At 43.6% G+C, this 17,922-nt stretch overlaps 1 protein-coding gene across 9 annotated transcripts in view; it reads left to right on the top strand.

Moving 5' to 3' along the window:
* FMNL2 (formin like 2) overlaps nucleotides 1-17,922 on the top strand; it is a 254,925-nt gene that overhangs the window by 216,823 nt on the left and 20,180 nt on the right. For 5 of the 9 annotated variants that reach the window (XM_077320026.1, XM_077320022.1, XM_077320023.1 and 2 more), the window contains exons 12-19: nucleotides 39-188; nucleotides 2,390-2,491; nucleotides 4,791-5,106; nucleotides 5,715-5,915; nucleotides 10,752-10,772; nucleotides 14,997-15,121; nucleotides 15,307-15,506; nucleotides 17,050-17,284. In XM_077320026.1, the coding sequence (XP_077176141.1) occupies nucleotides 39-188; nucleotides 2,390-2,491; nucleotides 4,791-5,106; nucleotides 5,715-5,915; nucleotides 10,752-10,772; nucleotides 14,997-15,121; nucleotides 15,307-15,506; nucleotides 17,050-17,284 (1,350 nt within the window). The remainder of the gene's footprint in view (nucleotides 1-38; nucleotides 189-2,389; nucleotides 2,492-4,790; nucleotides 5,107-5,714; nucleotides 5,916-10,751; nucleotides 10,773-14,996; nucleotides 15,122-15,306; nucleotides 15,507-17,049; nucleotides 17,285-17,922) is intronic. The other 4 variants (XM_077320024.1, XM_077320029.1, XM_077320027.1 and 1 more) reach the window with 1 other exon arrangement.

Raw genomic sequence — 17,922 nt, 5'->3', positions numbered from 1 at the left:
TTGGTGACTGCTGCCTTGTTTTGCTTTTCGACTTTCAGAAGCTGAAACACACAGAGAGTGATAAGCTGCAGGTGCAGATTCAGGCGTATTTGGACAATGTGTTTGATGTGGGAGCTTTGCTGGAAGACGCTGAGACGAAGAATGCTGCCTTGGAAAGAGTGGAGGAACTGGAAGAAAATATATCTCATGTTAGTATAAACACTGAGGTTTTTTTTTTTAAAGCAAGGTGTTTAGCCAAACAGGTGTGTTATCCTTGCAGATGGGTGAGCTGTACAAGGATAAGTGCATCAGGGCATATAACTATTAACCTCAAATATACTTCAGCTGGCCTATCTTTTGCTCATCCTTATTTATTGTTTTTGCTGTCTTGATGGGAAAAGCCAAAGATGTAGGGGGAAATGAATCTTAACTGAATCAAATCATGCCAGAGTATGATTTTAGTCCAGACTACAATGTGTGGCATGTTTCATCTTGATATTACAGAACACTTCACTAAATGACTGTAAAACATCATTTAATGGCCCTCCTTTTAGTAGGAACAAAATCTGGGTTTGTAATCTGGGCTTGTATCCAGAAAAGTTCCTGCAGAACATCAGTTCCTCCCCACTTTCATAATTTATTCTTGGGAAGGCTGTTCCTAGGGTCGCAGGGCTCATGTTAGGTTTGCCAGGTCCCTCCCCTTCCCACCCCCAGCTATGGGGGGGGGGGTAGGGTTGCCAGATTTGGGTTGGGAAACGTCTGGAGATTTGGAGGGGGAGCCTGGGGTGGACAGTATCCTCAGTGGGGTACAATGCCCTGGACTCCATTTTCCAAAGCATCCATTTTCTCTAGGGGAACTGATCTCTGCAGTCTGGAGATGAGCTGGAATTCCAGGGGATCCACCTGGAAGGTGGCATCCCTAACACACATAAACAAAGATTTTTGTGTGCCCAGGAACTGCACTGAGGAGGGAGAAAGGGGGGGGGGGAATTCTCATTCAGTAGTACGCCTTTCATTTTGATTGTTACAGGTGATGAATTTTGCTCTAGAAATTTGCTAGGAGTTAGCCTCTTTTAAAAAATAAAATAATAATACACTTTATATTACAGAATTGATGTTAAGCCACTGTTTTACAATACAGAAAGAGAAAAACACATCTTTTTCAACAACTTTCAAGAAGAAAGAAGGGGGGGGGAAGACTGATGTTAGGCGTTACCCTCTTGTTGCTCACTTATTTATGACATAGAATTAATTTTGAGCATTTCCATTTTGGCTCTGGAGCAATGTATGTCATACACAGTGCATCCATTCACGCATGTGGGTGGTCCTTCTTGCCTTCGATCATGGTCTTACTACGCGAGTGCCATAAGTGAACTTAAAATTGTTTTATGATTGTTGTTGAGCAACATATTTGTGGAGTATTTTATTTCAGTTGCGTTGCAGTTCCAGATGGGAGAATAGCTTCAGTATGGACTCTGCAATAAACTGGCAAAATTAATTTGTATATAAATTCCACATTCCATGGATGTATAGAATGCACAAATACAATCATGCCATAAAAGTACATGTAGAAATCTCCGTTGTTCCCTACAGTATGAAGTAGAGCAGGGGTGGCCAAACTGTGTCTCTCCAGATGCCCATGGGCTCATGGGAATCGTAGTCCATGGACATCTGGAGAGACACAGTTTGGCCACCCCTGATGTAGAGGGTAAAAACAGCGGCCTCCATCCTAGAGAATCCCCGCAACATCACTGGTCTTGGAGCAGCTGTCTAAAAATATGATTAATAAATAGAATAAGGAAATAACAAAAAGATCCTTCATATGCATGCATACCATATCACAGTGGCATGCAGCAGTGAGAGCGAAGGACAGTGCAGTCCCAAATATGGCTATACTCTGAAATCATTGGGCTTACAGGGGTTTAACTGCTTAGGATACCGCCGTTTGATTCCATGCCGAGCCAAATCCATTCATTATCGTAACAGTCAAGTTCAGTCAGCTGTACAGAAAGTGACACTGTCTCCCTTGAGAGTCCACACAGACCTGACCAGTCTTGGGCCATTCATTTAAACTCCATTGCCTTAGAGCAGAAATGCTGCTCTCCAAGGTCTTGTCATTAAGGAAGATCACTATCTCAAAACCGAGTTGCCTGGCAGGCATCCCGGGACTTTAATTGGGAGCCCTGCCATACAGGCGCTAAATTCTTATTACATCTGCAACTAGGACCACCCATTAAGCCGGTGCGCAGCTACTGATGCCTTCCTGTCAGTTTTTTTATACAGCAGAATTTCCAGAATGGTCTAGACAGTGGAATTTCTCATTCCTTTCATTCCCTGGGATTTCCTCCTTCTTCTTTTTTAAATGGATGAAATATCTCTTACCCATTAACCTTTTTTTTAAAATACACAGATATCAGAAAAACTTCAAGACACAGAAAATGAAGCTATGGCAAAGATTGTGGAACTGGAAAAACAGCTCATGCAGCGAAACAAAGAACTGGATGTCGTTCGAGTAAGTTTAGGCCTGCAGATTACAGTTCTCCATTGTTTGCTCACATGTAGCTCAGGGCTTGAAAAATGAAGTTCCCAAGACTCACTTTTTGTGCTCACAATTGATCACGGATGGGTTTACTTACTGCAAGAATAAGGTCACTATTATCAAAGGGTACCAGTTGGAAAGGTAATGTTCTGAAGCCCTTAGTTCCTTTCTGGAAAGAGCTGCAAAATCTGCCAGCATGTACAGAATGCTTCTGTGCCATTATAGCCTTTAATAGATTCATAGAATCATAGAGTTGGAAGGGGCCATACAGGCCACCTAGTCCAACCACCTGCTCTACGCAGGATAAGCCCTAATAATTTTATGCTGGGTGTCTGGAATCGAGTCAGCAAGCCCTGGACTCAACCCTTGTGTGATAAGGAGAGACCCCTGACCTGAGGTCCAGGTTGGTCAGGGACTGCTCACCAGAGTCCCATCCAGAGAAATGCCCTTGCTTCCCCTGAAGCAGGCACTGGTGGGCAGAAGCATCCAGGGCAGAGTGGTATCTTCAAAAACAAGGTCAGAACCAGGAGAAGTGGGTGGGGAGGAAAGCCCAGCATGGATATCAGAAGAGGCAGGGCCAGTAGGGAATGACAACCCAAAGAAGAGCTAGGCTAATGTCCTGAGCATGCCACTGGAAAGCCGCACCATTCTGGAGCCAGGAGGAGAGAACCGCCAGGCTCGGACAATGGCCTGGGCAGAAGTCTGGTTGAGGTAGGCTTAGCAATGGGGAACAGGGGGGTTGAGGGACAAGCCAGGGGCCAGTGGGACAGGTGGAGAGAGGTGGGTCTAGGAGGAAAACATAAGTATCAAAAGGGATTCTGATGACAGGTTGGTGGGGGGAGACAATCCGCAGGCTGCATTGAAGGCAGCAGTTTGCTGGCTGGGAAGTGGAGGAGAAGAGTGAGCTAATCCCCTCCTCTCCTTGTTCTGAGGCCTTTAAGGAAAGCCTCAAGGGAACTGAGGTGGCAGGAGCACCATGGACTCAGGTGGGCAGGGGAAATTTGACAGTGGGATTCAGAGGGTTATACACGGTGCTTCTGTTTGTATTCCTTCAGTTTTAGTGCACTGCTCTGTCCTTTATGTTGCTCAGGGAACAGGGGGAGGTGTACGTGTGTGTCCCTTGATGCAACTCACACCATGGACATTTGTGATCAGGAGTCTTTGTGTACACAGATAACTTACTTTCCAAGAAAAATAAAAAATACTTGTCTTAGGCAAGGATAACTATTATAAAAACAAAGGGAGCAGACTAGAAACTAAGGAAGGCAAGGCAAATACCATATGAGAAACATATGTGGGTAAATAAAGTTAGCAAACAATCCCTGAGAAATCAATTTCAAATCAAATGACTTTAGCATATTCAGCGGAGAATCAACCTAACTTCAGCAGAAACAAATAACATACTTTAGAAAATAAATATGGCAAGTCCCAATTAAACAATTCATAGAATCCTTAATAATTACGATGCCCAGTTATGTCTTGCTCACAGTGAGTGTATGCAAGGGAAAGAATTCTAGAAACCTAAAGCTGGAAGGGACTTCCAGGGTCATCTAGTCCAACCTCCTGCACAATGCAAGAACTCACAACTACCTGCCCACCCACAGTGACTCCAATTCTGTGCCTGAGAGAGCCCCCCTCCAAATATATCCAGAATCCAGCCCAGCCTGGAAGAAATTTACCTATGCATGGAAGGCCACATGAGACAAACACTGACACATCCCATTCTGCCCACCCACTCACAATTTGCCTTAGTTCTGTGTATGTCTGCCTCTGAAGGACGATCACAAGATGAGAGAGCAGAAGGGGAATGAAAGAGAGGCTGAATCTGAGTAGGAGAGTCCTGCAGAAGACCCTGGAAAAGGGGAAGGGCTGTTGGGAACCAAATCTGGGTTGGGAGTCAAAAGGAGGTTTTAGGGCAGGATTCAAGGCATGGGGGGGTCACTAGAGCAGCACGAAGGTCAACTGACCATCCTGTCATTCTGGGCATCATGATTTCAGAATCCAGGAAACTAGACTCCCGGTGGGACTGCATATTTCTTCATGGAACACCTCATTGTTGCATATTTTGGATGGCATTTTCTCTACCTTGAATTTCCTTGTCAGATGATGTCGGGGTTTGTGAAGGGTGTGTGCTCGTGTGGGTGCACACACACACATGCTGTTTTCCTCTGTAGCTTTTGCCATTGTACGACCATGGACCTCTGGCAGGGGTGGGGTTCTTATGCTAACTGTTCAAATGCAAACCAGTTCTTTCCTCTGGGTTCACTTTCAGGAAATTTACAAAGATGCGAATACACAGGTCCACACACTGAGGAAAATGGTCAAAGAAAAGGAGGAGGCCATTCAGCGGCAGTCGACACTGGAGAAAAAGATCCATGAACTGGAGAAGCAAGGATCCATTAAAATTCAGAAGAAAGGAGATGGTGATATCTCCATTCTTCCTGTCGGGGTGGCTTCAGGGACATCACCCTCAGGGTCCGAAGCTAATGCTGGCCCATGTATAGGGTCAGTTTCTGGCCACATGCCTTCACTTCCATTACCACCTGCGCCACCACCTTTACCACTGTCAACAGCGGAATCAGAAGCAGGTGGGACATGTTGGAGGATATTTGGAAGCGCTTTTGAAAGCTGTTCAACTTGTGCCAACCATTTGTGCCTTCCCGTGCAGAGTTACACCCTTATCAGTACATTATCATAGAGTTGGAAGGGGCCACACAGGTCATATAGCCCAACCCCCTGCTAAGTGCAGGATCAACCTAAAGCATCCAGGATAAATATCTGTCCAGTTGCGGCTTGAAGACTTCCAGTGAGGGGGAGCTCACCACCTCCTCAGGCAGCTGATTCCACTGCTGAACTAGTACTCTGACTGAAAAACCTTTTTCTCATATCTAGCCAGTACCATTCTTTAGGTCATTTAAGCCCATTACTGCATGTCCCATCCTCTGCTGCCAATGGGAGCCTTTCCCTGCCCTCCTCTGAGTGAGCACCTTTCAAATCATGTCCCCTCTGAGCCTCCTCTTCTCCGGGCTGGACATTCCCAAGTCCCCCAGCCTTTTCTCATAGGCCTTAGAAGGGCATACCTCTGCACAGGATTCCATGAATGATTAGGAAGCTGAGTTTGACATATTACGTGCTTCTGCATGTTCACCATCTTGAGAAATGCTTTCAAATAACATCTTGCCTTTTCACTCTGTAGTGCAAAACGGCCCTGTGACAGCACCTGTGCCTCCTCCACCACCACCACCACCTCCTCCGCCGCCTCCGCCTCCACCTCCTCTTCCTGGCCCCGCTGCAGAACCAGTGCCAGCTCCCCCGATGCCACCCCCACCCCCACCATCGGCACCTCCCCTTCCAGGAACAGCCTCCCCTACGGTAGTTTTCAACTCAGGATTAGCAGGTAAGAACCAGCAAATGTTACAGGGATGGCTTTTTTGGATGTCTGGTAATGGACATCACCAGTCTGGCATAGGCTTGGGTCTTCTGAGTTTTCAGTCAGGCACAGAATTTCTTTGGGATTGTCTAGAACAGGGGTAGTCAAACTGCGGCCCTCCAGATGTCCATGGACTACAATTCCCAGGAGCCCCTGCCAGCATTCGCTGGCAGGGGCTCCTGGGAATTGTAGTACATGGACATCTGGAGGGCCGCAGTTTGACTACCCCTGGTCTAGAAGCACGTTGTCATGACGGCCACCAGGTTTTGGACAGGTGATTGAGTTAGGAAACTCCTCCACTGCTTTGTTCAAGTGGAAGCAAAAATAATGAACTGGGAGGGGTGGGTCCCAGTGAAGAATCCACTATAGAGAAATATAGATGCACTGGGTAACCAATATGGCAATAAAATATCCAAAATGGACTTCTATAGAGTCTTCTATCTTCAGACGCGTCTGGAGCGCCACAAGCTACGTTTAGCTATTGCTAGTATGACCTTATATTCTGTCAAGAGATTCTTTTATCAAGTTGAAGTTGGTCCTAAAATATGAAAGCCATTGTCCCTTGAGAAAGCTATAAGGCGAAATGCGTCGGGACTTGTGTGAAATTATAAAGAATAAAGAATTACTGAAGATAGAAGTCTCTATATAAGTCTATTTTGGATATTTTATTGCCATATTGGTTCCCCGGTGCATCTATATTGTTCAAGTGGAGACACCAATGGAGGACGGGGAAGAGTTCCAAGGGGCTAAGAAGCTCTCCCAAATGGTGTGCTGGTCGTTCATTCCAACGTTCAATTGCTGGGGCTGCATTTTGCTAACCATAGAAAGAACAACCTGTACTTGACTGATTCTCACATCTGAGTCTGGGTGTCACATGTGGCCAAGTTGTCTTTGCCTGCCATGAAACAGGGAAGGCTTGTGTCACTGGGAACAGGTCTTTGCTTATCCAATTAAGTCTAGAGGAACCTAAACGGGTCTCCAGCTCTTTTATTGCCTGTAAAGTTTCAAAACTTCACGTAGAAATAACACAATGATGGTGAAAGGATTGATTTGCCAGCATTCCAGGCACGACTCCAAGTTTCATTTGCCTGAACATAATTGAAGTGTCGCTACCTTTTGGTTCTGAAATAATAGTTACAAGACAAAGAACTTCTGCTCGACCAGCAAATCCCATTGTACCACATCAACCGTCAATCCAAAATTAAGTCAAGTTTATTATGTGCTAGTAAGACCCTTGCTCTTTCTACTTCCTCTAGGGGGGAGGGATGCCTTATTTCTGTTTGTCTCATGGGAATTTAGTGGGGAGCAAGAAAGACTAAGAAGAGTAAAAGGAGAAAGGAAAAATAAAATAAAACTGGAAGGGGGAAGAGCAGAAAAGGTAAAAAGGGAAAGCTGTGATGGGAGGGAACAGCAAAAGGTACAGAGGATGTAGCAGAGGGTAGATGAGTATGTAGGAAGTTTGGGAAGAAGAAAAGGGGAGAGGCTGAAGAGAAAGCAAAAAGCAATGGGAAAAAGGGGGAATGAGATTTCCTCACCTGTGAGTTCCACAGGTTCTCCCCCACTTGTTCTCTCTAAATCTGCATAGGATTTTTCCCTTTCTGAGAGCATAGCTGTGATCAGCAGAGTCTATAATGGCGGGGGGATAGAATATTTTTCACTAGCTAGCCACCCAACCCTGTATTCTAATCCTTTAAAAACAAAATAAACTAGCATTTTGGTTTTCAAGGCTTTATGCATAGGCGGTGGATTTGCAGCCCATTCCAGCTGCAGACCACAGCTGTCTTAACCTGGAGTAGGCCCCATGGTATTTAGTTGGACTTCCTTCTGAGCAAAGCATGAAGTACTGGTTGAGCGTGCCGGACTCAACCCGGGTTTGATTTTCCACTCCTTCACATGCAGCCAGCTGGGTGTCCTTGGGCCAGTCACAGTTCTCCTAGAGTTGTTCTTGCAGGGCAGTTTGCTTAGAGCCCTCTGAACCCCACCTACCTCACAGGGAGAGGAGGGGAAAGGTGCTTATAAGCCGCTTTGGGACTCCTTCCCTTAGTGTGTATAGAAAAACAGCTCCTTGTCTTTTATTCAAACATGCATAGGGTTGTGCTGTCTGTCAGGTAAGAAAACTGCTTCATTTCACCTGCCTCTTCCTGAATGTCATCCGTGCTCTTTCGACCTTTGAAGGGACATGTGAATGCGGCAGAGATCAGGCTCCATGTCTGTGTGGCTTTGTTTGGCCTGTTTCCATTTTTCCAGTCCTTGGCTCGATGCTGTCATTATCCACATTCCTCCCTTAAAATCCGATATTCAGTCACTCTGCTAACCCTCTGTTTATTGTCTTGCCGCAATTCATACTGTTTCCCTTCGAGTCTTCTGTTCTTTGGAGGAATGTGAATCATGATCCATGCATTTAGGCCTTCTGTACAGAGCGCATTAATAAGAAAACGGGTCGACACTTTTTCCTAAGTGTTGCTGTCTAAATCTCAGACGTGGTTGGAAAATGTTCTTCACATATCTGGATTTAGGCCTGGGACTAAATGCCATTTCCATTTTCTTGTTGTGCATGTTGAGAATGATCTTGTTAGAAACTGAAAAGACTTTGTCTGAATCAAAGCAGCTGCATTCCACTGGGGGGGGGGGGCAAGGAAGTTAGATCAGAGGTCCACCAGTACGAGGTTTCCAGGGGTCCTTCTGGCAAGCAGGGCTTCCAGCAGTTTACAGATCCCCTACCCAGAGCTCCCATTTTCACAGTTCTTTGAAGACTGTCAGAAGCAACAGGGTCCTCTGAGGTGCGAAAGGGACTCTATCTCTCTTACCATGTCTATATTGTCGTGCAATTGAGAGTCTTCTGTCTCTCCATGTACCAGAGGACAGGCAAATGTGGGGTTGGTGGTAAGCTCAAATAATGCTAGCCAATAGATCCAGCCTACAGCAGCAAAAGCTTTTATCCTCTTCAAAGTTAAATAATACAGGGAATATCCCTATATCTAATTGTCAGGATCCAATTGGGGACTCATGGTCCCTACAGCAACCTCCCACAAAACTGTCCTGACAGGTAGAAGAGTCTTTTGGCAAGGAGATAAGGGAGGGATGGGATCAGTTGTATTGAATAAGAGGTCGCCATCTGTACTGTATTGTATTGTTAAGAGACTTTTATGGGGTTTTATGGGGGTTTATTGTTATTGTTTTAATCATTGTTGTGAGCCGCCCTGAGCTGACTTGTTGGGAGGGGCAGGATAGAAATCAAATAATAAATTAATAAAATAAATAAGTTCCAAAAGACACCGGTAGATGTCCTAGAAAGGGAAAATAATAGATCCTGTTTGGTCCTTGCTTCAGTGGAGCTGTTGAAGTCCAACTTAACCTTCAAGGTTATACGAAGTCTGGGACCTGTTTATCTAAGGGACCACCTGTCTGAATATGTCCCGCAGAGAATATTCCAGACCTTAGCCATGACCAACCAATTACTAGGCCCCAAGCCCAAAGAAGTGTGACTGGTCTTGTCCAGGGCCTTTTCGACCCTGGCCTCTGCCTGGTGGAACGAGCTCCTGGAGAATGAGAATATCACATGGGCTTCCCCTGCCAACTTTGGGTTCTTTCCCTCCTAGCTAAGGAGATGACTGATAATGTCTAAACTAACTTAAACAATTATCCTGCTGCTAGTGTTTATTGAGTTTTAATGTACTGTTAGTACGGGTTACTATATCCTGGCTGTAAGCCACCCTGAGATGACTGCTTCAATAGGGACGACCTATAATAAATGGAAATAAATAAGTAGAAGAAGGGCACATCCTTGATTCTATGTGTTGTTATAATAGCGAGAACCATACCGGCTGAGATACTGGGAGTGTACAAAAAAAAGAAGATATGCAGTGGTGAAAGCATGTCCAACAAGGAAAACCATGAAATGGCACAGATAAAGTCTGAATAAATAGTACCTCAATCTTGTGTTTAATTGAAATTTTTATCTTCTTACATGTTGCTACACGGTATATAGATTAAATTTCATAGCAAGGATAATAATCAAGTGGTAAAAAAACAACAGCCACTGTCCAGGTAAAGCAAAACAATCCAGGTAAGGGAAATTAATCCGAGTAAAGAAAAACAAGACAAACAGACCAGGGCATATCTCAATACAGAGCCTACTTGGTAGTCAGAAGATCTTGTCATTTGCAAAATGGAAGAAAGGCTCGTGAAGTCTGAAACATCACAGCCAGTCTGTTCATCTTGTTTAACGTATATACCTTGTGGCAACACATAAAAAGATAAAAATTTCAATCAAAATTTTCAGTTAAACTTTATTCAGACTTTTATTTGCGCCATTACATGATGTTCCTTGCCTGATGATTCATTGGGAGTGACATTATTGGAGCTCCATGCTTGTGTAGAAAAGCGCTTATGAGGTAGGTATCTAGGGAGCTAGTTCTGCAAGGGGTAGCTGGGTTAAGCCTCATCCCCATCCACTGCTGGGTTTTTGACCTAAAGAAAAAGTTGAGGACTCAAGCCACAGAACTCCCATCATCTCCTCTGGATTGGCCCTGAGATCAATCTGTGTAGGAAAGTAGATTGTCCACTTCATTCTGTTGAATACGCAGCAACTACAAACAAGCTGCTCGATCTCTGCTTAATATGGTTATTAATGAAAAATGGCAACATGTGAAGAGGCACCCCATTGCCCTTGTCTGTGCTTTTTCAGGAGTCAGTGGAAGAAGTCACGGCTTTTGTTGCTCTGTTAATAAATGACTCGGTGACCTGTGCTGTTGTAACTGTTCCTAACTCTCTTCTTCTTTATTCCCGCTGCTTCCTTGTAAGATGGGCCCATCAAGCTTTTCTGTAGGTTTTCTGCTAAGTATTCTGAGTGCTTTTCCCCCAGTGTCACCCGCCCTTCACCCCATCACTGTCTCCATTCGTGTGTCACCTTAACAGCCTGGCTTGCTGTGTTTTTGCATTCTCTGAAAGCATGAATGGCTTTTGGGTTTACGGAAAACACGGTCAGGGTGCGAAGCGTTCTCAGGCGTTTCTCCTCACTTCTGTGACTTTATAATGCATGCACATTAAATCTCATGCATAGTTTCTGTGAGACACCACAACTAACGCATCCCTATTCCATGTGCAATTCTCACTGTTTATTCATCAAGGCGTTGCCAAGTTTTAAAAGACAAAAATTGGTGCTGACAGCTCAGGTCTCAGTTTGCACACAAACTTGAATGTATGTCTAATATAACAATCCCTGCTCTTTATATCGTACATGAGTACTTAATGTTCTTCATATATATGATTGCAGTAAGTCTTACAGAAGCCCTGTCAGGGAACAACGACATCTTCATTTCCCCCACCCTATTTATAAATGGAAGCATGAACATGAGCAAGTGGCTCTTTGAAGGTCACTCCTCTAATTTACAGCTGAACAGAAAATTATTCTAGAGATTTCTATTTCACGTAAGGATGCCAGCCTCCAGAATTACAGCTCATATCCAGACCACAGAAATCAGTACTCCTGGAGAAAATGGAGGATAGACTCTATGGCAGGGTTAGTAAAACTGTGGCCCTCCAGATGCCCATGGACTACAATTCCCATGACTACAATTCTCACGGGAATTGTAGTCCATGGGCATCTGGAGGGCCGCAATTTGACTACCCCTGCTCTATGGTATTGTATACCACTGAGGTCCCTGTCCTCCCATGCTCCATCCCCAAATCTCCAGGAGTTTCCCAATCAGGATCTAGCAGCCCTACTTGCCCCACTCCCTGCCAGTGGCCGTGGGACCCGATGGCACTAACTTCATGTAATATGTGTTCAATCAGTATTGTGTATAAAGTTGTGTAAGGAGACAGGAGCCATGCATGGCAACGTTCTTGTTGACTTCCTGGGAAGAAAAATGCAAGGAAAAGAATGCTGTCTCTCTAATTTTTCTTTCCATAGGTAGATGGGGCACTTCCTTATTCTTTCAGCCAGGGAGATGTAGCATTTCCTTATTCTTTCAGCTTCGTATCATGAGACATAGTTGTAATATTCTGTGACTTGCAGGATGTTAAATCAGAGTTCAGCCCATAGAGCTTCCTGTCCTTACTCAACAGAATGAAGTTGGGACGGTTGCATGAAGAGCACAGAAAGTGACCCCTCCATACTTCAGTGAATGGTTTGGGGAACATATGCTATTTCCCATGAGATTGAGTTAACCGTAGTTCTGGAGGTGAAAAGGGGAGATTGGACAGGTTCTTGGGATGGATCCATCCCAGATCTTCACATGTGAGCAATGCAGCCATTTTGGAATGGAATTCTTGACTGCCCACCGTAAGGGGGCAGGTGATATCCCATGCTTCACACAATGACCCTCAACTCAGCCATACCAAATGCATTAGTACCTGATCCTACGCATGCCCCGTTTTCAATTTATTGACACCCAATATGCCTTTTTGCAGAACTGGAAGAATGAGAATTATGAGTTGTTTCTGTGACTGTGAAGCCTGCAAAAGACATTAAAGGTTTACTTGATAGTTTTGAGGAAATGCTAGCAAATAAATAAGGTTGCTTGCCCGTTTAAATGTATGCCCTTTCTGACAACAGGCATTTCCAGATCTAGTAGTGAGGATTAGAAATTAAGATTGTCTGTTATAATAGACATTGGACATTTAAATCTTTTTATCCGGTTTCAAATCAGAGAAAGGCTTTAAAACAACTCAGTGAAGGATGATTTGGTCTGGCTTGATTAATTAACCTAATTTTGCCTCTTATTGTTTTATGCCAATAAACGTTTATTATGTTAAAAGTAAAGGTATCCCCTGTGGAAGCACCGAGGCATGTCTGACCCTTGGGGTGATGCTCTCTAGCATTTTCTTGGCAGACTCAATACGGGGTGGTTTGCCAGTGCCTTCCCCAGTCATTATGTTTTATTATTATTAAAGGTTTATTATTATTATTAATCTAATTATTGAAACCAAGGATGATTTTTAAAAATATGTTTGCCTTCATTGACTTTTCAGGCTTTTAATCATTTAGTATATATCTTGTGGCGCAGAGTGGTAAGGCAGCAGAAATGTTGTCTGAAAGTTCTGCCCATGAGGTTGGGAGTTCAATCCCAGCAGCCGGCTCAAGGTTGACTCAGCCTTCCATCCTTCCGAGGTCGGTAAAATGAGTACCCAGCTTGCTGGGGGGTAAACGGTAATGACTGGGGAAGGCACTGGCAAACCACCCCATATTGAGTCTGCCATGAAAACGCTAGAGGGCGTCACCCCAAGGGTCAGACATGACTCGGTGCTTGCACAGGGGATACCTTTACCTTTACCTTTATATATCTTGTATTTTATGAAAATTAAGGCTTTTCATTTATGAATTCTTAATTACTTGGGTATTTTCAGTTATGGATGTTCTATCACTCCCTTGGCTGAATGGCTTTTGTGTTCAGATAGGTTTTTATTCTTAGTAATTAAACTGTGTCTTCTTCTTCTTCTTCTTCTTCTTCTTCTTCTTCTTCTTCTTCTTCTTCTTCTTCTTCTTCTTCTTCTTATTATTATTATTATTATTATTATTATTATTATTATTATTATTCCATTGGCTAATGAGCAAAGGAGCCATTCAGAACTACTTTAGAAGACTAAATAGACTAGAGGATGTCAATACAACCCATAAAAAACTAATAACCTGATTTTGCTGAAACTAGAAAACATTCCTTGTTAACATTGAAACATTCTCCTGTAGAGATCTCCCCAGCCATCTCTAATGATAGCTGGGTCTTCTTCTCAAAACATTTGTTAGTAGAAGACTTTCAGTACAATCCTAAGCAAACTGGTACCCTTCTAAGTCAGTTGAAATCAATGGTCTTTAAAAGGTATGATTCAATTTAGGATTGCCCTGTTAGTCTCAGAGATGCAGTTATAATAATTGAGTGGCACACAATGAAAATATGTCATATTTTTATGTCAGCAGTATATGAGTTGGATCTAAAGTCTGTCTTTTCTGCTTGCCCCAAACAGGGGCTATTTTTGTCAGTTCCGACCACCAGATACTTGGGGGGATCACAGTCAAAGTAGTTCAGCAGTGGAATAGACTACCTAAGGAGGTGGTGAGCTCCCCCTCACTGGCAGTCTTTAAGCAGTGGATGGACAGATATTTATCCTGGATGCTTAAGGCTGATCCTGCACTTAAGGCTGGATCTGTATGTCCCCTTCCAACTCTATGGTTCTATACCCCATGACAAAATGGAATTAATTCAGCAAGCAGAACTCTGGATCGAATCCTATGAAAATGACCCCATATTTGAAATTCAAATTCATGGCCCTCAAAATCTGGGAAGTGCCACATGTACAATTTGTCCCAGCATGTTACATAGGACCTCTGGGAATGGGGCAACTTTACATCTGTAGCTCCATAAATGTAGTTGACCCACTTGTAGTGTAATCCATTTACTTGAGTGGATTTGTAATTCTGTCAGGATTGCACTGGAAGTGTCCTGTCTTTTGCATGCTTTTTAACAACCCACCCATATATTTACATATCTCCATTTACCACTTTGATATGAGACATGATCTCAGTCATGATATCTGTGATATTCAGGTAAATGTATGGATGCTAATTTCTGTTAATTAATATCATTACTTAATTCATAGGCTGTTAATTTCAGTACAATTAGAAGACCATGACGGGAAATCGCTGCCTAAAATTAAAATTAATTAATTACAAATCCAGCTTCTAAGGCAAACGAGTCACAAATCATTTTATGGATTTCTGGCTAGATAAAAATGCTTGGTGGTTCTGGGCAAATCCGGGGGTAGGGAGGTGGAATAAGGATTTGTTTATCAGAAAAATACTTTTGTTTTGCCAAATCTTTATAAACTCTTTCCTTATAAGGCATAAACCTACTGAAATAAAGATAACTCTCTTTTTCCCCTCCCCCATTCCCCCATGCTGACATAGCTCAGACTTTTTAGGTGTTTTAAAGTGTTTAGCTTTTGCCAAACTGCCAGCATTGACGCACCGTGTCCTAAACCTGCTGTTTGGTCTGTAGACATTTATGAGCTGTTTCAGAGTTTGTAACGGCCCTTTCTGTTTCTTTAAAGCTGTGAAAATCAAGAAGCCAATTAAGACAAAATTCCGCATGCCGGTGTTTAACTGGGTGGCTCTAAAGCCCAATCAGATTAATGGAACCGTCTTCAATGAAATTGATGACGAAAGGATCTTAGAGGTATGAGCCAAATATACCATGCTTCCGTTTGTGGGTTCCTCTCTTATAATGAGAGCGTGTGAATGCTCATTGTCTAGCTGCTAGAGTTAAACAAGGCTTGTGGTGATTTCACATGGAATTTTAAGGAATAGTTTGATTCAGTGCAGAGAACTGGATTGTTCATGCTTACTTTTTCTTTTTTTAAGGATTTAAATGTGGATGAATTTGAAGAAATATTCAAGACAAAAGCCCAGGGCCCAGCCATTGATCTTTCTACAAGCAAGCAAATAACTCAAAAAGGATCGAACAAAGTCACGCTATTGGAAGCAAACAGGGCAAAAAATCTTGCCATCACCTTAAGAAAAGCTGGGAAGACTGCGGATGAAATTTGCAAAGCTATTCAAGCGTAAGTCAAAGGTTTCTTTAACGTGGTGCTTTCTTGGATTACTTGCCAGTAATATTTCTACAGCTAGAGGGGATATGGAACATTTCCTCCCACTTCTCACAGTCACCAGTGGTCACAGACACCAATGGATCATCAGCCTGTAATTGCTGTCCTTTGCTCATTTACCTGAGAATAAGCCCTGCTGGACACGGTGGTGTTGAGTTCTCCATCAGTATGCTTAAGGGTTGAGCCATATATCACTGTACTGTCCAGCCCAGTGGGTGGTTTTCTGAGGAATGTCATACGTATATTTCTGCAAAGATTCTTGTTATTTAATGCTTGCATTCCTAGCAGCCATCTAAATACCATCCTAAAATAAACATATCAGCTATTACTGGAGCAAGAGAGGGCTAGTTTCTTTTCCTTTAGGGTTTGAATTCAATCCAAGTGTTCTCAGTAAAATGTAGGTGGTATTGTGTGTGTGTGTGTGTGTGTGTGTGATTTACGTTTTAAAAGGAAAGGATAGGCAGCTACGCTGAACATTCAACCTAAAAAGTAACTAACAAGACGGTAAATCAGTTCTAATAAGCCTGGAAACTGTGACACTTAAAACAGTTCTGTAGAACAAACACGGAGAGGTTTTTTTTGTCTAGCTTGCAGAAGTCATCCTGAATAAATGGGCTTTGCATTTCTTTCAAGAGGAGGATCTTTGGTGGTAATTGTTTCATAGTCCTGGGACTATATCTTTCGGTGATTCCCCAACTGGGGCGGCTGTGGGCCTCATGGCACCTGCCTACAACCTTCATAGTGTTCATTGGCTTTTACAATAAAGCATCTGTCTCTGAGGCAAAGAGCCAGTCCTGATTTTTTTTCTTTGTTATTAAAGCAAGAAGGATTCGGGGGGGGGGGGGGGAGGCCGCCATGATCAATTTTTGTCTGTGTTGGGAAACTCATTCAGAAATACTGGCTAGGAGAGTGCGTGGCTTGCAGTATTTTCCAGTATCCTTTGATTGGCCTTGGCACTCCCTAGTAGCCGTATGTCAGCTACATGAAACACACAGCACAGCATCAGCAGGGAGTGTGATTAGGGCTGCCAACACCCAGGTGGGGCCTGGAGAACTGCCAGGATTATAATTGATCGCCACACTTGAGAGATTATTTCCCTGGAGAAAATGGCTACTTTGAAAGATGGAGTGTATAATATTCTACCCTGGGGAGGTGCCTCCTCTCCCTCACCCCACTTTCTCGGGACTCGTCCTCTAAATCACCAGGAATTTCTAAAACCTTAGAGGTGATTACTATCTAGGGCAGGGGTGGCCAAACTGTGGCTCTCCAGATGCCCATGGACTACACTTCCCATGAGCCCCTTCTGGCAGGGACAGAGTACATCTTTTGTGATTTGCAGTGATTTGGGAACCTCTGGCTGACCAGAGCATCATGTTTTCTAGCTAGGCCTGTTGAAACAAACTCTTGTGGTTAATGACTTCTGGCCACTCCCTTTTTGTAATTATCCATTTTAAATTGGTGGTTTTGTGTGCATGTGCGTGTTTTTTGTATTGGATAGATTCGATCTGAAGACCTTGCCAGTCGATTTTGTTGAGTGTCTGATGAGGTTCTTACCCACTGAAAATGAAGTGAAAATGCTGAGGCTCTACGAGCGGGAGAGAAAACCCCTTGAGAATCTGTCGGATGAAGACCGGTTCATGATGCAGTTCAGCAAGATTGAGAGGCTTTTGCAAAAGATGACCATTATGGCGTTCGTTGGCAACTTTGCAGAAAGCATCCAGATGCTGACTCCAGTGAGTGAGATGCGGAGCTTGGAACTTCCTCAACATGGAACTTGGGTTGGAATGCTAGGGATTGTGCTTCTGGGTGTGCTTCACCACATTTGGGGTTTCTCAAAATCTGAGGAATGTTCCGGGAGTTTCTCAGGGGTAAAGAAGTTGAGAAAGACTGTCCTAGGGGGTCCTTTCCCATATTTCATACACATTTCTCATTCATTGGTAGTTTGTAAGAAGGAGAAGGTCATGTAAAGAGAAGAACAGCAATGATGAATCATGAAGTTATATAGCAATTGTAATGAATGTAATTCCTGCATATAGGCACCTCAAATGATAGAAGAGGGAACCAATACTTCTGGGTAGTCTGCATAGACTCAGAAGTCACAAGCCCAAGAACAGAGGTGGCCAAACTTTTGTGGCTCTCCAGATGGCTATGGATTATAATTACCGTGAGCCCCCATGACAACGGTTTATGGTAATTTAGTCCATGGACATCTGGAGAGCCAGTTTGGCCACCTCTGTGCTAGAACCTTGAACATAATGGATCTTCCAGTTAGCCAGAGAAAATGCTTTATCTGAAATTCTGCCTATTAATCTCTCAACTGCACTGTTAAGCCACATGTGTCCTGCAACCCTAGTTTAAAAATCAGTCACAA

This window comes from Paroedura picta, chromosome 2 (assembly GCF_049243985.1).
Source record: "Paroedura picta isolate Pp20150507F chromosome 2, Ppicta_v3.0, whole genome shotgun sequence".
Lineage (NCBI taxonomy): Eukaryota > Metazoa > Chordata > Lepidosauria > Squamata > Gekkonidae > Paroedura > Paroedura picta.
Note: the sequence above shows the minus strand (reverse complement) of the source record. Positions and strands in the feature narration are given on the sequence as shown.